General features: G+C 46.1%; 1 protein-coding gene across 2 annotated transcripts in view; it reads left to right on the forward strand.

Moving 5' to 3' along the window:
• Nucleotides 1-6466: 6466 nt before the first annotated feature.
• CENPU (centromere protein U) overlaps nt 6467-22518 on the forward strand; it is a 34403-nt gene continuing 18351 nt past the window's right edge. Inside the window, exons 1-6 of one of the 2 annotated variants that reach the window (XM_059155935.1) lie at nt 6467-6605; nt 9418-9466; nt 11180-11297; nt 14704-14809; nt 17892-17952; nt 18414-18641. In XM_059155935.1, coding sequence (XP_059011918.1) covers nt 6565-6605; nt 9418-9466; nt 11180-11297; nt 14704-14809; nt 17892-17952; nt 18414-18641 — 603 coding nt within the window. In that variant the 5' untranslated portion in view covers nt 6467-6564. Of the gene's footprint in view, nt 6606-8936; nt 9103-9417; nt 9467-11179; nt 11298-14703; nt 14810-17891; nt 17953-18413; nt 18642-22518 lie in introns of those variants that run through there. The other variant, XM_059155934.1, reaches the window with a different exon arrangement.

The following is a 22518-nucleotide window of genomic DNA, read 5'->3' on the forward strand; positions in this document are numbered from 1 at the left end:
CTGGGCTAGGAGTGGTGCCAGTTCGGTCTGGAAAAAGTAGGACGTTGGTGGCAGAGCAAGTAAGTTCAGCAGTGGGATCAGAGCCAGGGAAATGCCAGGGAGCTTGTGACACACGGAGGGATCTAACGTCATTGCAGTTTGCCACAACGGAAAATCTTTCTGCCTTCCAACTTTAAAATACACCGAATAAAACTTCCTCTCTGAGTTTTATTTCCTCTTTTTTCTGAAAGGGAATATCTAAGCAGAGGTCTCCTGCTTCCTTGCCCTCCTGGGACGTTTTCGGTTAGTTTCCAGCATCATAGTCACAGATGTGGAGCAGTTGGTCTGTTTAAAACAGATAACGACTTGAGTTTCTTCCTGAAGAGAACGGCCAAGTGTAGTGGGTTAATCTGTGCACCCAGTCATTCACAGGAAGTTAAAAAACACAGAAGGAAAATTTGAGAAAAATTATTTTCCGTGTTTTCTTTTCCATAATAGAAAATCACACCCTTTGCCATAAGGGAAACTTACGGGAGTGACAGTGGGGCGAGGAAAAAAGGAGTTGAGCAACAGGTAGTAAAGATGTGTAGTCTTGGGGCGCCTGGGTGGCTCAGCTGGTTGAGCATCTGCCATTGGTTCAGGTCATGATCCCAGGGTCCTGAGATCGAATCCTTCCCTTCTCCCAAACTCGTGCTTGCTCACTTTCTCTCTGTCTCAAAAAAAAAAAAAAAAAAAAAAAAAAAAAAGAAAAAAGAAAAAGAAAAAAAAAATTTATGTAGTCCTCTCACTAATCTTGAACTGACTTATCTTTAATTTAACAAATATTTTTAAATTTAAATTCAATTTAGTTAAAATACAGTGTATTATTAGTTTCAGTGGTAGAATTTAGTGATTAATCAGTTGCATATAAGCACATGATGGAATGAGCATTGGGTATATAACACCAATTGGGTGTATATACCTAATGCTCAAACCATCACGTGCCCTCCTTAATGCTCATCCGCCAGGTACCCCATCCCCCACCACCCCTCCAGCAACCCTCAGTTTGTTTTCTAAACTTAAGAGTTTCTTTCAGTGGGGCACCTGGGTGGCTCTGTTGTTAAGCATCTGCCTTTGGCTTGGGTCATGATCCTACATGATTCTGCATGATCCTGGGGTCCTGGGATCCAGCCCACTATCAGGCTCCTTGCTCTGCCGGAAGCCTGCTTCTCCCTCTCCCACTCCCCCTGCTTGTGTTCCCTCTCTTGCTGTCTCTCTCTCTGTGTCAGATAAATAAATAAAATCTTAAAAAATAAAAAGAGAGAGAGAGAGAGAAGAGTCTCTTGTCCCTGTCTCTGTTTTTATCTTATTCTATTTTTCCTTCCATCCCCTGTGTTTACCTATTTTGTTTCTTACAACATCTGAATACGAGAGCTCCGGTCTCTAATCACATTTTCAAACCTCCCAGCCCAGTTTTTGTCTGCCCTCCGGTGGCCACATCTCTGTACGCGAAATTCGACAGAAAAGCTAACTTGAAAAAAAGAGCAGAGGCCCTATAAGAAAGGGTAGGTTGGAGGTTTTTTGTTTCTGTTTTTTTATTCCAGAAGTGGAATATCCATTTGTAATTTGTTTTGTAAGAGTCCAGATTTTTGCCAGAAGTTTTAGGAATTGCCCCAACATTGCTTTGGTTTTTGCTTTTTTAATTTAAATTCAGCTTAGGTACCATACCTGGAAGCATTCCTGGAAATCTACCTGGAACATTATTAGGTTCCTGGTAGATTTCGATGATTTGTCAGTTGCATAAAACACCCAGTGCTCATTCCATCAAGTGCCCTCCTCAGTGCCGATCACTCAGTTACTCCATTCCCCTCCCCGACCCCTTCCCCACCAGCAGCCCTCAGTTTGTTTCCTGAGATTAAGAGTCTCTTATGGTTTGTCTCCCTCTCTGAATTTGTCTTGTTTTATTTTTTCTTCCCTTCCCCTATGGTCATCTGTTTTGTTGCTTAAATTCCACATGTGAGTGAAATCATATGGTATCTGTCTTTCTCTGACTTATTTCACTTAGTATAATACCCTCTAGTTCCACCCACATCATTGCAAACAGCAAGATTTCATTCCTTTAGATGGACAAGTAATATTCCATTGTTCTATATACCACATCATCTTTATCCATTCATCTGTTGATGGACATCCGGGCTCTCTTCATATCATGGATATTGCTGTTATGAACATCGGGGTGCACGGACCCCTTCAAATCAGTATATTTGTATCCTTTGGATAAATACCTAGTAATGCAATTGCTATATATTAACTAACTTGAATTTAAATTAAAAAAACAAAAACAAAAAACCAAAGCTATGTTGGGGCAATTCCTTAAACTCCTGGTGAAAATTTGTATTCTTACAAAACCAATTACAAAAGCCATTACAAATGGCTGTTTATATATATCTATATATGTGTGTGTGTATATATACACATATATATGTATATGTATGTATATATACAGACTTCATTTTTTACTGTATTCTTTAAATACTATCTTTATGACAAACCTGTAAGATAAATAATAATACTTCCATTTATATTCTTTTTTTTTTTATAACTGTTTTTTTTTTTAATTTTTTTTTCTTTTTTTTTATTTATCAGAGAGAGAGGGGGAGAGAGCGAGCACAGGCAGACAGAATGGCAGGCAGAGGCAGAGGAAGAATCAGGCTCCCTGCCGAGCAAGGAGCCCGATGTGGGACTCGATCCCAGGACGCTGGGATCATGACCTGAGCCGAAGGCAGCTGCTTAACCAACTGAGCCACCCAGGTGTCCCTTCCATTTATATTCTTGTTTAGAAATCAAACTAATAATCCTAAAACATTAAACTAATACATCCTAAAACATAAAGCTAATATGTATCACCCAAATCCACAGGGAAGATATATGATTTCCACAGGGGGTGTTCATGCCCAGTCGCTCCATTCATCCCGGGGTCCAAGATGTTTTCTACGTCTTCATGTTCTGCATGTATATTATAAAAGCAATACTTGCTGGGTTTTTTTTTTTTTTTTCATTTTCCAAACATGCAAGTATGTTCTAGAGCCAAGGGCCCCCGCCCACCTGCCCACCCACCCATGAGGATGTCCTCCAGCTTCTCCACCATCACTTTTCCTCCTCTGGTTGCTCACACTGCCCCAGGCTACCTGCACTCTCCACTCCTGCGTGTTCGGGCCCCCTTCCAACCCACCCTATCTTGGCCCCTGGCCCTAATCCTTCGCAACCTCCCTAGGTACATGGAGACAAAGTTGTTGATTTTAACAAACATGCACAAAAGGTTAACGGTGTTGGGGGAGAGCATCCATCGGGGACCATCTGAAAACAGAAAATATAGGCCGTGGCTTCCTTGAAAAGTAATCTGCCATTGTCTGCACAGAGTTTCCCAGGAACCCGATCTGTCCTTGGCTGCAGCTTCTCTGATCTGCTGGGCTTCTCCTCTTCCCTTGACTGACCCTGCTCCCCTCCCCAGCTGCCAGCCTCCAGTCCCCGCCCCCATGTTTCACTTACTTTCTTATGAGCCTCCGTGTTTGCCTCCCCCTAGGCTGGGCTCCGCACTTGGCTTTCTATGTTCAGGCACTCGTGCAAGTTCTGATCTTTGCCCCAGCAGTACAAATAACCATGGAGGCTTTGAAATTGTCATTGGACACTAAAGTCTTAGGCACGGCTCCCACCCACCTTTTTTTTTTTTTTTTTTTTTAGATTTTATCTGTCAGATAGAGTATGCACACAAGGAGGGGGAGTGGCAGGCAGAGGGAGAAGCAGGCTCCCCACTGAGCAGGGATCTTGAAGAAGATTCGATTCCAGGACCCTGAGATCGTGACCTGAGGGCAAGGCAGACGCTTCGCCGACTGAGCCACCCTGGCGTCCCTCCCACTCACCCTTTGACCAGAACAACTGAGAATCTTCTTCATGTTACGGTGTTATTGCTTTATCACGCTACACAAGCCTGGGAGATCCGGCAACTGCCCCCTTTCCTCTCACCTTCCCTCACACACTTTGAGAATCACTGCTCTAACCTAACAGTAACTGAGAAGGCAGCATGTGAATTTGGCTTCAGAACGACCGGTTGGAATCCTGCCTTCCCTATGACTGGCTCTGCTGGCCTAGGCAGGTTTCTGCAGAGGATTTCAGTTGTCTGTGTCCACAGCATCCATTTTCCACATTCTCAATTTCCAACCCCTGTCAACCACCGCTGTTCTAGCAGGAATCCGTGAGCTTCCTGGACGCTAATGAGTGTATTCCAGTTCTTTGGCTGCAGGAATTGGTTCAGGGGTCATGTGTTTGGCCAAACAGCAGTCTAGATGTTGCTGTGAAGGCATCTTTTAGATGTAATTAATCTTTAAATTAGAAGACTTTGAGTAGGGCAAATTTTCGCCATTCTGCTTTGAGTAGAGCAGAGTGAGGTGGGCCTTGCCCAATCGGTTGAAGTCCTTAAACGCAAAGACTGGGATTTTGTCCATGATAACAAAATATTCTGCCTCAAGATTGTGGCCTAGAAATCCTGCCTGAGTTTCCGGCCTGTTGCCCTGCAGAATTCAGACTTAAGGCTGCAACCTCAACTCTTAACCTGAACTTCTAGGCCGCTGGCCTTCTCATTGCCAACTCGCCAGCCTCCACAATTGAATATGTGAGATAATTCCTTAAAATGAATCTCTCTGTTGTGTAGATGTATATAAATACACCATCCAGAGTGCTGAACTTCTTCCTGTCTTAACAGTTGGGTATTTTCTTTTCTATATGCATATACATGAAAGAGAGATTTATTTTATCTCTATAAATATACATATACACATTTATAGGAGATATGTGTGTGTTTGGGTACTTCCTATTGGTTCTGTTTCCCTGGAGAACTCTGACTCACCCAGGTAGGTATGTCACCAAAGCTGGATCAATTAGAGTAAAGTGGAGGCCTTTTTCTGGCAATGCTGGGTATAGCCACTCTCTTTCTTTGAATGGTGGACTTGGAACAGCTGCCATGTGCCGGCTCTGGACCCAAATCCCAAGACCTAATGCAGGGACCACCACTTCCCCCCCTATGGGGCTGCTCCTTCATTTTCTTATATGTAAGGTGGGATTATAGTATTTACCACATAGGGTTATTGTGAGGTTCTAGTAAATACTAAACACTTAGAACAATGCTTGGATCATAGTAAATGCTCAATAAATCCAAGCGATGATGATGGTGGTGATGATGATGATGGTAGTGGTGGTGATGATGGTGATGATGATATACCCAGCCCAAGGAAAAAGCTGATGTACCAGGAGAGTGAGAAAATGGATTCAGAGCCCTGATGGCTTGTCAGATCTCCAGGTCAAACTGAGCTCGACAGCCAGCCTACCTCTGGACACAAGCTCATAAATTCCTTTTATTTTTTAAACCTACTTGGGTGGAGTTTTTATTTCATCCAGAGCACTCAACAATTTCCTGTCCTAACTTTTTATTGTGATAAAATATACATAACACGAAACTCAGCATTTTAATCATTTTTAACTCCACACTGTAGCGCTAGTTAAGTACATTCAGGTTAGGCAACCAACGACCGACCACTCTCCGTCTGCAGAATTTGTTCATCATCCCAACTGTGTTTCTGACACGTATCGGAGAAATCATTGCCCAATTCTATGTCATGAAGTTTTTGCTGTGCTTTCTTCTAAGAGGTGTATTGTTTTCAAGTTTAGGTCTTTGATCCATTTTAAGTTCATTTTTATTTACTGTGTGGTAAGGGCCCAACGTTCATTTGCAGGATAATACATTTTTTTAAAAAAGATTTTATTTATTTGACAGAGACCACAGGTATGCAGGCAGAGAGAGAGAGAGAGAGAGAGAGAGAGAGGAGAAGCAGGCTCCCCGCCAAGCAGAGAGCCCGATGCGGGGCTCCAACCCCGGACCCTGAGACCATGACCCCAGCCGAAGGCAGAGGCTTTAACCCACTGAGCCACCCAGGCGCCCCAGGATAATACATTTTTAAACGAAGAAAAGAATAGAAGAGAATATTAGCTCCAGAAGGGGCCCTTCCCATTTGCACTGAGGAAACCGAAAAAAAAGTAAAATAATACGCGGAGCTCATACAGCTGGTTGAGGGCAGCAGCGGGGCCATACCCTGCTTTTCAGGCAATGCCGCGCTCTAACTGCCCAGGAGCCTAAGCCCCAGGAGCTCCTGCCGGAAATTGGATCCAGCACCCAGGGCGCGCGCACCACCTCTTTTCCGCTCCGGCTCCTCCCCTTCCCTGCCCCAAGGGCGGGCCCACGAGGCTCAGGAACCGCGGAGCTTTAGAAAACTGGCGCGGCGCACGGGTGGGAGGAAAAGCCCGGCAAACTGGTGTCTTACCAGAGACCATCAGCAATGGGTTGTAAGACGCAGACTCCAGCTTTCCCAGAATTCCAGACCGGGTTTTCCCTCGAGCTCCAGGACGGGGAGGAGCCGCGGGCCCCCGGCTTTTTGGGGTCCGGGGAGTGACGTGGGGGCGGGGCGAGCGTGCGCGGCTGCGATTGGCTGTTCGGAGCGGCGCGGGGTTTGGCGGGAGCCTTCTGGGCCGCGTCTGCGGGGAGCTCGGTGGACTAGGATGGCCCCGTCGCTGCGGATGCGGTACCCGGGGCGGGGCGGGTGAGTTGTGCGGCCCGTGAAGACCCGGACCCAGGGACAGGCTTGATCTCTTTCCTCTGCGGCGGCGTTTGTGCCTCTCGGAGCTGTTCGTGCTGCTTCGCGAGGCTCCCTGGCTCTGCCGCCGCGGTGCTCGCTCAGGCCTCGGTTTCCACCCGTGAAACGGGAATGACAATCCCGACTACGCGGGGTTGCCGCCAGACAGAGGAGTTAACCGCTGAGCACTCTGCCTGGAGGGTGCCCAGGGACGTTTGCTAAGGTTCGCTTTGCGTGAGTGGGTGTGGTCTAAAGTAGACTCAAAATATTCTGAAACAAAATACCCAACAATAGCTTGCCGCCGAGTGCCACCTGCTTGCCAGACTTGACCTTCTAGAAACGTTTGCGCTGTGGCTGGTCAGTAAGTCAGGATCTTATTTTCAAGACCCTGGGGGTTTTATAAGAGGCCTTAAAAGCTGAACCTCACCTTCAGCTGGGGGACCAAGCTGCTGCTTGTTATTTTAAAAAGGGCACTGCAAAATGGGTCAAGCAGTTGGTTTTTGTTTGTTTCTCAAAAAGGGCATGCATGTAAATACAGGCTGCCAAAGCACTCTCCAAAATATTATTTTTTAGTGGGTTCATTGACAACTATCTGGCTGGCTGTGTCTTGAGAGCATCCAAAGGCCCGGAGTGGCCCTGGCTAAAGGGGTCTCGGCTTGCTGCAGTGGGTACACAAGGTCCTACATAGGGGCAGGAGGTCCTGGGTGGTGGGAGGACTGCCTGGAGAAGGTGGCGTTTGTAGATGCACGTTGACTGTGGAAGGTGAGCGGAGCAGGACAGCAGGCATAAGCTGGGATTAAACTCCTGCAGCTGGGGAAGAACCGAGGACTCTCCCAATAGAGGTGAGGATCGGGAAAGAATATGGGCCTTAACATCAGCTGCGGAAAGTTAAACTCATTCTGATAGGCCAGGTAGTTTTTGTTTTTCTCACCCCACTTCCCTTCCTCTCTCTCCGTGTGTGTACATCAAACATTCTTGCCTTTGAGACTCCTGAAATCCACCAGAAATCTCACATATGGTATCACAGACGTTTCCGTCTTTGGGAAACCTCACCTTGCTCCTACCGTAAGGTAAGGAGGAAACCTGACTTTTTTTCTGAAGCACCGAGGAGGCAGGAGCCAGTGGAGCGGAGGATAAGAAGTTAGGCGATCTGGGTTTTAATCCTATTTCTGTTACTTAGTTGTATGAGCATTGATAAGTCACTTTTCTGAATCCTAGAATCATAGATGCCGTAAAATGAATACCGGTTCTACCTTCTTCTTGGGAGCTGAAAATCCAATAAAGTAGAGGTTCTTAAAGTGTGGTTCCTTGCATTTGTTAGAAGTGCAAACTCTCAGATCCCATCCTGGGCTTGCGGAATCCGAAACTCGGGGGGTGGGGCCAAGCAGTCTGTTCAAAACCCTCCAGGTGATTCTGATGCTAGGAAGTTTGAGAGCTGGGAAGTTTGAGAACCACTGCTCTCCGGAGTTTAGCCCTTTCGTTTGTGATTCACAGTACTGATATTTTACATCACTGTACATAAATGTGCTCTCCATACATGCAGAACAACAAAGTTTATGAAAATACAATCCCCAATGTAATCTTATATTTTATATTTTTTAATTTCCTTTTTGAAAACGCAGAAAAAATTTTGAAGGATATGATGAAGCAATGGCTGAAATTTGGATAGAGACTGTAGATTATATAATCCTATCAGTGTTTCTTTTCTTAATTTGGAAATTGTACGGTGAGGATGCAGTAGAACACTCTTTCTTAGAGACACACTGAATTATTTGGAGGTAAAAGTGCATGCTGTCTCTAGTTTACATATACACACACACAGAAAGCGTAGGAGACAGAATGTAAACCATTGGTGAACCTGGGTGAAGGACAGGAATGTTCTTATACTTGTGATTTTTCTGTAAGTTCGAAATTATATCACATACAACAGTACTCAAATGTGGATTCAGGCACACTAAGCTGATTTTGTGACCCACAGACTGGTGTCTGCGTGGCATGTTGTAAAGTAAGAGACTGGGTATGGAATTTTCCAGAGCAGCCCCGGTGCCCTACTACAGTGCCTGGTGTGCAAAGGATACTTGATACCCATTCACTGGCGGCGGTATTTCCCGTGACTCTTATTTTCAGTTCGTGTTTTAGTCCCTGTTTTTCCATCTTGTTTACTTTAAGCTTGAAGATCTCCAGCTGTATCCTTTTATGCTAAAGCCCGGTGGAGGGGCCTGAGGCAGTGGAAGAGGGAAGCTGGATTTGAACCGAGGGAAGCTGGAAAGAATGTTTTAATGCCGGCTTCTCCTCCTTGGCCCTGTGCTGCTTTGGGCGAAGCTACATCTGCAATGGGATTCACTTCTGCTTTATAGGACTGTTAGAGCCAAATGAGAAAATATATACCCAAGAGCCAGCCATGGGGTGGAACAGGTGTCAGGTGCTTCACCGCTGGACCTCCCTTTTTAGTGCTCCAGACACGGTCAGTCCCTGCTATTGACTTGTCCTCAGGGGCAAGGATAGCAGCAGGATGGCGAATGTCTGTGTCCCTGAGGCAGACCGGTGTGCGACTTTCTATACCAGTGATAGGATTTGACCTGTAAAAAATACCTGTGAGATGCGGGTTCTGTTTTCTGGAAGGATTTGGCCATAACCTGACTTTCACTGGGTATGCACTATTTGTGCAACTAGCAAGAAATGTAATTTGGGGAGAAAAAAATGCTTAGAAAGGGTTGCAAGTTAGGGTGCTTCCCAGTTATTTTAAATATTTCCTGTTTGTGTTTTTGCTGTTTAATAGTGTGAGATCTTCAAAGAACACTGCAGGAAGAACGCATTCTGCAAAAGATGTAAGTTATGTTCCTATTTTAATGTGATTCTCCTGTAACCGATGATATGAAATGACGTGTTTCGAGGGAAGCTTTGACTCTTCTAGATTTCACTGGGTAAACTCAGTTTTATTGTGATAAAAAGCATATTCCTTTTCCTTCCACTTTTACCAGTATATTGGAAGAAATAACCACTGTTAACCTTTTGAATCTTTTTTTCTGAGCCTTGTTTTTTTTTTTTTTTGTTTTTTTTCCAATTTGGATAATTAATATCCTACAAAAATGTGCTCAACTGCCCGTATTTTGCTTTTTTCACTCAATCACTTCTCCATTTGTTTCCTACAGTTGTTTGTGATTTCCTGCTATTGATTTAGTCCATATTATAGTTTCTGTTTAGGGTCTTAAAATAAATGTATGTTAAAAGCGGGTACATTTTCTTCAGCACTCTGCAAAGCTCATTTCATATTATTTTCCAATGGCTTATCTACTTGGCAGTAGAAACCCACATCAACGACATTGAGAGTGGCTGCTTTCTGCGTGCAGGGAGTTGGGGGCTTCTCTACTCTCTGCCCTGCTCTCCTGTCTTTTTTTTTTTTTTTTTTAGATTTTATTTATTTGACACAGAGAGAGAGAGAGAGAGAGCGAGATTACAAGTAGGCAGAGAGGCAGGCAGAGAGAGAGGGGGAAGCAGGCTCTCTGCTAGGCAGAGAGCCCCACGCGGGGCTTGATCCTAGGACCCTGAGATCATGACCTGAGCGGAAGGCAGAGGCTTTAACCCACTGAGCCACCCAGGGGCCCCTGTCTTTTGAGCTCTCTCTCCACCTGCTGCCCTAGCCCCAGCCTTCGGGGGTGGCTCTTGTCTGACCTCTTTCTTCCCTCGAAGGCAGCTGTGTGCCGGAGCCAGTTTGCTGCAAGGAGGATGGAGGGTCTGTAAGTGGGAACGTTGTGTTTGTTGTTGTTGTTGTTGTTGTTTGGTCAGTTTATTCCATCTTCTTTCTGTCTTCCAGAATTTTCTTATGCTTTCTCATCTGTTAATGGCACCTTCCACATTTTCCAGAGTTGAGATGGAAGTTTTTCTCGTTTTCTGTATGTTTTGGTCCATTCATGAGGATTTGGGATAGCAAACTTTGTGGGGCTTGTTAGTATATTGAACCATAAACCCTTGGTTGGCAATTTCCAGCCCTGTGGGTCCTTGTGAACTCTCAGGTATATGGGCATATTTCTGGAGCGGGGGCCCAGAGCTCTGCCAAGATCCAGAGTCGGCAAACTGTGGCCCATGGGCCAAATCTTTGCCTGCTCCCTGTGTTTTGGACAGCCCTATGAGCAGAGAATGATCTTTATATTTTTAAATGGTTGAAATAAAATCAGAAGAAGAACATCTCATGATAGGGGAAAATGACGCGAAATTCAGTTTTCCGCATTCATAAATAAAGTTACTGCAACACAGCCCTGTTTATTCTCTCTGCATTGTCGCCGTCTGCTTTCAGACCACAGCGGCAGAGCTGAGTAGTTGCAACAGGTGCAGAGCCTAATATATTTACCGTCTGGTCCCCTACAGAAAAGTTTGCCAGCCCCTGCCCCTGTTTATAAAAGGGGTCTGTGTCTCTCCCCGCAACAGGTGTTAAGGATCACTCCATTCGGCAGCGTGATAGCAGAATTATCCTCTCTGGATAAATCAGCTCATAATGGTCCTGGTAGAGCTCATTCAATGACTTTGCTTTTGTCTACTTTTAGAAAGCTGTCCCAACGCAGAAGCCCACTGATGTGTTTGATTTCCCCGATAATTCTGTTATCTCCAGCATCGACAGGCTGGGTGAAAATGAGAAAGATGAAGAACCTTACGAAATCTTTGGTCAGTATTTTAAGACTTTATCCTAAAGTTTTATAAAGTAGTGTATCCTCAAACCTTTAGGCCAGTTACTGGTAAAAATATGGGAATATCTTCAGATCTAAAAATCGGCTGTCTGCGTAGGACTGTAGTGTTGGGGGGAGTACTTGATAATTTGAGTTAGTTTTCCTCACTTCTCGGTACGTTGGGACTACGAACTCCATTAAACATTTATCAGGATGGAACTCTCCTGGTAGCATCCGTCGTAGCATTCTGTAACGAGGAGAATGTGAACTGTTTCTTACTCCATACCACCAACGGAGTCATTCAGAAAGGGGCCTGAATTTAGGGAGGAGGAGGGGGTAATTTTCCCTTTTCCTTGATACACCGAGGCAGAAGTTTCCTTCAGGAGAGCCAGGGGAGAGCTTCGCCTGTGTTCCCGGGAGTGTGAGGAGAACAGGGCTGTACTGGGTTGACCAGGGGCACGTGAGTTGTCCGGCTGGGACTGCTCCTGGCTGTGCCCTCTGTGGCCACTCCACAGGCCAAAACATGGCAGAAAGTGCCAGGTGCCCCCCCACGGGGATCAGCAGTGATCAGACATTATTGCTGGAAAAAATCTTAAGGGCATTTTGAAAACTTGTACTCTGAGTTATTTTTAATTTGGTCTCTAATATCTTCTAGTCTGTTCTTAATAAAAGAATAGTATATGTTTTATAAGCATTGTCAGAATACATCTTCTGTTATGGCTTGATTGAAGTGTTTTAATTAAGGAAATTGAAATGTAAAATATCCAAATCCAAAGGAAACCACATAAGTTTTTTATTTTTCATTTTTATTATTATTTAGAGAGGGGGGCATGGGGAAAGGGCAGAGGGAGAAGGAGAGAGAGAATCGTAAGCAGGCTCCAGCCCAGCACGGAGCTTGATTTCACCACCCTGAGATCTTGACCTGAGCAAAAATCATAAGCCCCGATGCTTAACTGACTAAGCCCGCTGGGGCGCCCTCACAGAATTTTTTAAATTGAGATGTAATTCACTTACCCAGATTCCCCATTTTCAAGTACAATTCAGTGGGACTCTGGTGTAGTTACAGAATTGTACAACCGTCGCCCCTGTGTATTCCAGAACCTTTCATCACCCCAGCAGGAAAGTGTACCCATTCGCAGTCCCTCCCCGCCCCCTTCCCCCGGCCCATAGCAGCCCTCCACCTCCTTCCTGGCTCTGGGTGTGCCTCCTCCTGTAAACGGGGTCCTACCCTGTTCATTTGTGACTGGCTTCCTTCATTCTGCCTAGTATTTTCAGGGTCCCTATGTCCTGTAGCGAGAATCAATACTTTGTTCCTTTTAAAAACATTTTCGTTCAATAATCCATGGCTTGGATACTCCTCACTTCGTTCTCCACCTGGCTGGTTTCCCCTGTGGGGCACTGAGTTATCCTGCCGGGAACATTCATGCACAGGCTGATGCACGGACCTGTGCTTCCCTTTCTCCCGACTTTCTGATTCTGGCCGTGACTGTCCAGTGCTGTCTCACTGTGTTTTTGTAGTAACCTATACAGACCATAAAACTGACGGTTTTCACCATTTTTAAGGGTATGGTTCTGTGGCATCAGCGCTGTCCTCACCGTCCACCTCCAGAACCTTCCCACTTCCCCCTGAGGGTCCGTGCCCGCTGGACCAGCAGCTCCTGACTGTCCACGCCTCCCAGCCCAACTTGTCGCTTCTAGAAATTCGACTACTCTAGATATGAGAGGATTTCTACAGTATTTTTCCTTTCTTTCCTTTTATTTCCCTCCATTTAACAGTATGTCTTCAAGGCCCACCTGTGTTGTAGCATGAGTCTGAATTTCCTTTTTTTTTTTTTAATATATTTTTAAAAGATTTTATTTATTTATTTGACAGAGATCACAAGTAGGCAGAGAGTCAGGCAGAGAGAGAGAGGAGGAAGCAGGCTCCCTGCTGACAGAGAGCCCGATGTGGGGCTCGATCCCAGGACCTTGGGATCATGACCTGAGCCGAAGGCAGCGGCTTAGCCCATTGAGCCACACAGGTGCCCCTTGAATTTCCTTTTGAAAACTGAATCCTGTTCCACTCTCTATGTACCGCCATTCGGCTGTCTGTGGACACTCGGGTCGCTTTTATGTTGTGATGACTGTGAATCCAACCTCTGTTAGAGTCCCTGCTTTCACTCTGGAGTGTAGACGCCGAAGTAGGGTTGCCGGATCCTGTGGTCACTTTGTTGAGGCCTCGCGCTGCCGTCTTCACGGAGGCAGCAGCATCCCCGGTACACAAACGCCGCGGTCCGCCAGGGCCCCGGTCCCCCGCGGCCTCACTTGGGTTTTGTTTTGGCGGTGGGCGTGAAAGGGACCCCTCGCGGTGGTTTTGATTTGTGTCTCCCCAGTGGCTAATGATCTTGAACATCCTTTTACGTGCTTGTTGGCCATTGGTGTGTCTCTTTTAAGAGTTGTCTCTTCAGATAATTTCTCCATTTTTATTTTTGTTTTTAAAGATTTTTTTTTAAAGATTTTTAACGATTTTATTTATTTATTTGACAGAGAGATCACAAGTAGGTTGGGGGGGGAAGCAGCCTCCCCACTGAGCAGGGAGCCCGATGCGGGGCTCTATCCCAGGACCCTGGGGTCATGACCTGATCCGGAGGCAGAGGCTTAACCCACTGAGCCACCCAGGCGCCCCCATTTATCCATTTTTAAGCTGGATTATTTATCTTATTAAAATTGGGTTCTCTTTCTCTGTGTGAGTCCAGCATGGGTGACTGGCTGCATACGGAGATTCAGGATTGGTTTATTTCTGTTTTATTCTTTGTTACTTGCAGCATCAGCAAATCCCTTTGTCTGAGGGCAGCGCAGAGCCTATCCCTACCTTTAAAATCATGCATGGATAGTGTTCCTCGCTTGAGCAGCTGTTTGGTGGAACACCTGTCCAGAGTCTACACCACGAGCTAAGATTTGAGCATGGAGCAGTGGTCACTTGGCTCTTACCAGGCACCCTGGGCTACCCCCGGCCGCCTCCCTCCCTCCCCCAAGCCCCCCCTGCCTGAGGAGGGAGGAGTGTCCTCCCTTACTCGGAGCCATTTGCTGGCCTTTCCCAGCGTGGGGTCCCACATAGAGCCCTGACGCTCCTCCCAGTGAGGACGGAGGACCCCAGGCTTCCCACTCACATTTCTTTCAGCTCATTGAGAAACTCCCCCAGAGCGTGTCAATACAGTAACACAGGTGAACACTGATAAACGTCCACGTGTTTGCTAGTGAAACGGTTTAGAATGCTTAGCGTTGAGGTGCGAGCCCAAAGACCTTTGGGGAGTCCGTCGCCTGTGTGGTGGGAATGTTCACACTGAGGTTTGGAACATTCAGAAACGCTGCTCAAGCTGCCAGACTTTTAAAGTTCTGCTTTAAAAAAAAAAAATCTCTTGTAGACCCTCCTCTACACAGCACCGCGATATATGCTGATGAAGACGAATTCTCCAAGCACTGCGGGTCCTCCGTGCCCTCGACTCCTCAAGGAAAAGAGGCAGAGAAAAGGTAGGATTCTGTTTCAAGTGCTCGTCGAGCCGTGGTCAGTGGGATCTCCCTGAGAAGCTCTCTGAGACAGGCGCTTAATGACTACAGCTTTTCGGAGATCTCTGGAGCCAACTTGGGTTTTTCCTCCAGAGAACCGGTGCACAAAAACTTGTTCTCAGAAATTAACGTGACTTGTAGTAACTAACTGTAGGCACATATTTCCGGTCACAGGAAACAGGCCTGGGGATGTAGTTACAGCAGCGGAACTACAGCTAATACCTTGTACATTGGAAAGTTGCCGGGAGAGTAGATCTTAGCAGTTCTTCTCACAAGAAAAACAAATTCTGTAGCTCTCTGTGGTGACAGATGTTAACTAGAGTTACTGAGAACATTTTGCTGTGTGTACAAGTAGCAAAGCATCGTGTTGTACACCTGAAGCTAATATGTCAATGATACCTCAATTTTAAAAGTCAAATTTATTTTATTTTTATTTCTTATGTTTTTATAAAGATTTTATTTATTTATTCGACAGAGGGAACGATCACAAGCAGGCAGAGAGGCAGGCAGAGAGAGGAGGAAGCAGGCTCCCTGCCGAGCAGAGAGCTCAATACGGGGCTCGATCCCAGGACCCTGGGATCATGACCCAAGCCAAAGGCAGAGACTTTAACCCACTGAGCCACCCAGGCGCCCCTAAAAGTCGGATTTAATGTAAAGAGCCCCATAGTCATTATAATGGACACCGGCCTATCCTACAGAACATGCTTATGAAGGGGGTTTTAGCTTTGAGGTAAAACAAGGAGGGAAGGGGGGAGCCTTTTTTATTTTTTATTTTTTTAAGTTTTTATTTTAGTTCCAGTCGCCAAGTTCTCCTCACAGCAGGGCACTGCTGATCCCATCACCCATTTCACCCAGCCTGGCAGCCTGCTCCCCTCTGGTCACTGTCAGTTTGTTCTCTGTAGTTAACAGTCTGTTTCTTGGTTTGCCTCCTACTCTTTTTTTCTTTTCCCTTCGCTCCTTTGTTTCTTGAATTCCGCATGTGGGTGAAATCAGACGGTGTTTGTCTCTCTCTGACTGACTTCACTCAGCACGATACTCTCCAGCTCCATCCACGTCCTTGAGAAAGGCAAGATTTTGGTTTTCTGATGGCTGAGTAACATACACTGGATGTGTTTCCCGCTTGATCCATTCACCAGTCGACGGCCCCTTGGGCTGTTTCCACAGTTTAGCTATTGTAAATAACGCTGCTATAAGCATCAGGATGCATGTATCCCTTTGAATCCGTGTTTTTGTATTTGGGGGGTCAATACCCAGTAGTGCAGTTTGCTGTTTAATTTTTGGGGGAACTTCCATACTGTTTTGCACAGTGGCTGCTTCTGCATTCCCACCAACGGGGCACGAGGCCCTTTCTCCACAGCCTCACCAATACCTGTTGTTTCTTACAGCCTCAATTTTAGCTGTTCTGACCCTAGGTGTAAGGTGACAGACAGCTCACTGAGTTTTGATTTGCATGTCCCTGATGGTGAGTGATCTTATTTATTTGACAGACAGAGATCACAAGCAGGCAGAGCAGCAGGCAGAGAAAGGGGGAAGCAAGTTCCCCACTGAGCAGAGCGCCCGACGCGGGGCTCGATCCCAGGACCCTGGGATCATGACATGAGCCAAAGGCAGACACTTAACCCACTGAGCCACCCAGGCACCCCTTGCAAGTTCCTTACGTACTTAGGATACTAACCCTTTATCATTTGCAAATATCTTCTCCCATTCATTAGGTTGTCTTTTAGTTTGGTTGCTTATTTCCCTTGCTGTGCATAAGCTTTTCTCGGCTTGGTGAAGTCCCAGTAGTTTATTTTTGCTTATGTTTCCCTTGCCTCAGGAGAAGTAGCTAGTAAGAAGTTGCTACTGCCAATGTCAAAGAGGTTGCTACCTCTAGGCTTTCTACGGTTTCCGGTCTCACAGTTAGGTCTTTCATTCATTTATATGGACACGAAGGGGAGTCAGGGCATCACGGACGCACCGGGGAGAGAGTGGCGGTTAGCAGGACTCGTGGAGGCATCAACCTCTAGGCCCCAGATCCTCACCAGGGACATTTGGGTCTTTGTTCCTTGATCTCTCCCTCACCTCTTCGTGTGCACAGGTGAGGCTGCTCTCTGCTCTCTCCACCCGCCCGAAGTGTTACTCTCCTGGTTTTAGCTACCCAGATGCCACTGCGCTCCTTGTGTCTGTCTGTCTTGCCCAGCCTTTCTCTGGGGCCTGCCATGTCCTGCAGATTGGCCATATGTCCCTAGATGCCCACGGGCACCTTGGATTCAACAAAGGCAAAGCCAAGCTCAATCCTTTCCTCTCTCACCCAGTGTCAGCAAGCTCCTTTGACATTCTCTAGATTAATGGTCCTGCTGTCACCTGAGAGTCATCCCGGCAGCCTCTGTTCTCTGACCAGTCTTATTTGTCCTCTCCGTACCCCAGCCCTGGCCTAGGCACTTGGCTCCTCTCGCCAGCGTCCCCTGCCTGCTGTCCCTTATCTCCAGAACTGCTCTCTCCCCTCCCGTCCACCTGCCCCACAGCTTCCAGTGCCGTCTTTCTGAATGGCCAGTCTTCTCTCCCTGGTATGCCTGCTGGCTCCAGGGGGCCCCCCATGTTCTGTCTGCGTGGCGTGGAAGTTGGCATTAAATGAATGTTGAGTTGAGTGACAAAATGAATTCTCATCTCTCTTTGGAAATTTAGGGTTTTGTTTTGTTTTGTTTTCCTTTTTAAAGGGAAAAAGAAGGTCTTCCCTTTTATATCCCCTATGATGGGCCTGGTGTCTGTGGACTTCGCTTTCAGTCCATCAGATGATGGCCCGTGTAGTTCCCCGGGAGTGGGAACACGGGGAAGGTGCAGTTCTGGGGCATGACCACAAGGTGGTGCAGTTATGGCGCTTACTTGCGCACCCAGAATAAACTGACGGGGCCTGGGCGTGGGACGTCCGGAAGGTGGCAGACCCGCCCAGGACAAGCGGAAATCTCCTCATGGAACTGAGCTTGTTTTAAAATTGGACGAGCAACTTGTACAAGACATGTGAAAAAAAAAGTATAAGATACTACTGATGTTTTGTTCTCTGGTACAGGTCAGACACTTACAAAATCGAAGCAGGTGAAAACATGTCTACAGAGATGAGGGCCAAAAAGGTATGTAGGAGTGTATCTTGCGGCAGATTTCCCATTTCCTTGGGATGCAGAGAAAATGTGCTATAACCACATTTTACATACAGAATGTTACATTGCAGAAGATACTTTTACTGTAAAAAGGGAATATATTTTCATATATCTTAGATGCTTTTATTTATAGAGGCTCGAATGTCTCTGTCCCTAGTTGATTTTCATAGTGTTCATGTCATGTGTTTAGATCACGATCCACAAAGGCCGCGTGAATTGTGGGGAGCGTTTCTTGGGACTCTTGGGTCTGGGTCGTCCGCACCCTTCCCTGCCCCCGGCCACCGACCCGGCCATCCCGCTGCCACCTTCCTGTTATGTTCGAGCTGGAAGGTGGCGAATGAGCAATGTGGACTTGACCAGGGCTGGCCACTATGCCGGAAGGAGGGTAAAGCGTTTGTATTTTCTAAGCCAGTAATGCTGCTTTCTGGCCATAGCCAGGAAGGAGAGTCAGGCCCATTAGCGATGACCCTGAAAGCACTGAAGAAGAGACTGTAAGAAGGAAAGTTCAACCAGCAGAGAAAATAAGGACACAGCCAGATACACCCCGTACATCCTCGGAGCTTCCAGAGAAACCGGCTGAGTCGGTCACTCCTAAACACATCAGAGCCCATAGCGCCAAGTCCGCTGTTGAAAAAGAGCCCGGGACAGAACCACGTCATTCGGTAAGAGCGTGTCCGCCATTGCCCTAGAGGGAGGAGGAGGGTTGACGGAAAAATGTTTAGGAGGAAAACAGCATTTCCTCTCTTTTCCTTTGTTTCTTTAAAAAAGATAAGTTTTATGTTTTTGTTATAAAAAAATATTTGAGAACATTCAGTAGGTATGGAAAGGAAGATAAAATCACCCACAGTCCCGTCTCCTGAAAGGGGCCACCCTGCTCCTTGGCCCAGGCTCCTCAGCGCCTTTCCTGCACGTTCCTCAGCCCCGGGTGACCAGCCTCGGGCACCTGTGTTCTAGGCTGTGGTCTTAGCGCTCGCCGTTTCGTTCACGAGTGTGCCGTAGTTAATCTCTTACTAATGAATGGTTGCAGTTAAAAAAAAATTTAAGCGCTTTCATGAATTTCTTTCTAGCTAAATCTTGGTATACGTCCTCCATCATTTCCTTAGGAAAAAAGTGGCTAAGATAAGATGTCTGGGTCATAATCACTCTGTTTTAAATTCTTGACATTTAGTATCTTTTGGTCAAGTTCTCAGTATGTCCTTTTATTCATTTCCCTTAATGTTTTGAATAATTCATCCTCCTGTTCAAAAAAAAAATATTTTTAAAAGATTTTATTTATTTGACAGAGATCACAAGTAGGCAGAGAGAGGGGAAGGGAAGCAGGCTCCCTGCAGAGCAGAGGACCCTGGGATCATGACCTGAGCCGAAGGCAGAGGCTTAACCCACTGAGCCACCCAGGCGCCCCTCAAAAAAAAAAGTCAAGTTTAATGTGTTCGTGCTGCATCATGGTCCACTTACCGTCTTTCCTCACCCAGGAAATATAGATGCAAGTGACATTCTATATAGGTTCTTCTGTGTTCTTCCAGAGTTTCCTTCTGCCCATATAAATAAATATGGATGTATTTTCTTTCAGTTTCCCCTTTCTACACAAATAGAAGCATATTATACATGTTGTTTTGCCTCTGATTGGTCTATCTTGGTCAACATCCCATATAAACTTGAATTTGCAGATGTTTGAGGTATTCTGGGAATGTGCTCTCAGGTCAAAGCGACTGACCTACGTTCAGATATTATGTCCCCTTATAGGCCTTTAATGGTGGGGGAATAGTCTCCTTTTGACAAAGCAGGGTGTTTGTTTTTAAGGTTTTATTTGAGAGAGAATGAGCAGGGGGAGGGATGGAGGAAGAGGGGGAAGCAAGCTGGCCACTGAGCAGGACCCTGCGATCATGACCTGAGCTGAAGGCAGACGCTTAACCAGCTGAGCCACCCAGGTGGTTTTTAATACCCCAATTTTGTGGATTCGCTTTAGTTCTCTAGAGTTTTGCATCGTGAATTTTGTAGCTTTGTTGTTTTCTTAATTTTAGACTTAGAAGTTACAGAAATAGTGCAGGAATTTCCCACGTGTTTTTTACCCAAATTCATCTAACTCTTAAAAAAAAAAAATTTGTAAAACGATTTTATTTATTCATGTGGGAGACAGAGAATGAGCAGTGGGGAGGGGAAGAGGGAGAGAGAGAGAGAAGTAGATTCCCTGCTTGAACAGGGAGCCTGGTGCAGAGCTGGATCCCAGGACCCCAGGACCGTGACCTGAGCCAAAGGCTTAACGACTGAGCTACCCAGGCGCCCTGATTCCGACTTTTTACATGATCAAAGCACAGTGAGTAAAACCAGGACTTTAGGGCACCTGGGTGGCTCAGTCCGTTCATCGTGTTCTGTTTTCGCTTTTTTACGGTTTTGGCGGCTCTGGCATTCCTCAGCTTGTGGTCACATCACCACAGTGTCTGCCTTCGGTCTTCACGTCATCTTCTCCTTCGTGTCTCATCTCCCTCTGCCTCTCGAAGGGGCCTTGTGGTGACTCTCACGGGCACGGACGTGTCTTACGGGGCACCGGTCACTGCATACGGGCTTCGCGAAATGACTGACCCTCCCTTCTTCCTTCCGCTTTCCTTCCCTTTCCCCCTCCTTCCCTCTCCCGTTATTTATGGGCGCTGGTGCAGAGGGAGAGAGAGAGAATCCCAAGCACGGTCCACGCCCAGCACGGAGCCCTGCTACTGCGACCTGAGCCCAGATCAAGAATTCGCCAGTGGAGCCACCTGGCAACACCCCCCTTCTCTGCACATTTGAAATGGCAAATTGGTCAGTGACACTGAAAACAAAGCAATAAAAGTTTGTCCAATTTGCAAATCAGAGAGAAAAATTTTGGGGGGAAAATATCAGAGTCACAGAAAACTGTGACAATACCAAAGGATCTACAATATATATAATAAGAGTACCGAAAGAAGAGTCAGAATGGGCTAGCAAAATTAAAAACATGACTGGAATTTTCCAACTTACAGATCCAAGAAGCTCAGTAAACCCTTAAGCAAGATAAAGCCATACGTAAGCATATCAGAGTTAAAATGCCAAAAAAACAAAGAGAGGCAGAAAACCTTGAGAGCAGCCGGAGAAAAGAGACAGAATAAATACAGGGGGAGCAAAGACAAGTCTCACAGCAGCTCACAGAAATAAGAGAGACCAGAAAACAACAAGAGCTGAGGGGAAAAAGTCACCCCAGAATTCTACGTCAGTGAATATATCCTTTAAAAAAGGGTGAATAAACATACTTTCAGATAAAGAAAATTTTAGAGAATTTGTTGCCAGCCGATCTTTGTTAAAAGGATGCTACAGGATGTTCTTTAGGCTAAGAAAAAAGGTATCAGAAGGAAATGCAGATCTATAGGAAGGAGAAAAAGACAACTGGAAAAGAAAAGTCAATCAAAGGATTATAAAGTGGGGTGTTTGGAGGGGGTGCCTGCTGGCTCAGTCGGCAGAGCAGGAGACCTCAGGATCGTGAGTTCGAGCCCATGTTGGGCTTGGAGCCTACTTGAAGAGACTAAATTCTAAAAAAATGAGTGGGTAACAGAAACTATTTTTTTTCTTCTCGTAATTTCCTTAAGAAACAGTTGTTTCAAGCAAAAATGACAACACTGTAAGGTTGGGTTACAATGAATGTAGAAGTAAAACCTGTGACCAGAGCAGCACAGAGGGTGACAGATAAAGGGAAGAATGCGGTCATGTCATGAGGTTCATGTGGTGGGAAGTAGTTGACTCTCAGGAAGCAGAATGTATGACGTGTTCACATACTGATTCTAAGTAGCCTTTGTTAACTCAAGGATGCACATTTTTAACCCAGAAGCAACCATTCTTTAAAATTCAGAGGCATAGCTGAGAAGCCAATTGAGCAAGGAAAATGGAAAACCAAAATATGTTCAGTTAATCCAAAATTAGCAACAGAAGGAAAAAAACAAAAGGCCGGTGGAAAACAGTAGGGAGGATGGTAGACTTGAACCTAATGATACTTAAAATTACATCAAAAGCAAATGGGCTTCTGGAGAGTGTGCAAGAGTGGGGTGAAATAGGTGAACGGAAGACAAAGATCAATATGGCCGACTTACACCCAACCACAGTAACAGTTGTACATCAAAAGGAAGTGCACTAAACATTCCAACTACGGGGCAGAGACTGGCTAACTGTAGGCTGCTCTGCAAGAGACAGCTTTAAAGACAGAAGCAAGAGCGTCATGGCTTAGTGAGATGGCCTTAGTGTCGTCCCCCTGCCCACCACATCAGTGTCAGTGGGGCATCCAGCCACAGAGAACGGTGTCTGTGTGGGAGCTGTGGGATTCCACACAATATGCCCAGGGACCTAAGTCCCTGGAGGGAACCGTGTCTTGCCAACACCTGTATTTTGGCCCACTGAAGCTGATTTCAGACTTCTGCCCCCCAGAACTGTTGGAGAATTTCTGTTTCTGTTTTAAGCCACCGAGTTGTGGTAACTATAGCAGCCACGGGAAACTGAAACACGACCCAGTGACTCCTCAGTTCTGTGCTCTTTGGTTCTAGA

This window comes from Mustela lutreola, chromosome 18 (assembly GCF_030435805.1).
Source record: "Mustela lutreola isolate mMusLut2 chromosome 18, mMusLut2.pri, whole genome shotgun sequence".
Taxonomy (NCBI): Eukaryota; Metazoa; Chordata; class Mammalia; order Carnivora; family Mustelidae; genus Mustela; species Mustela lutreola.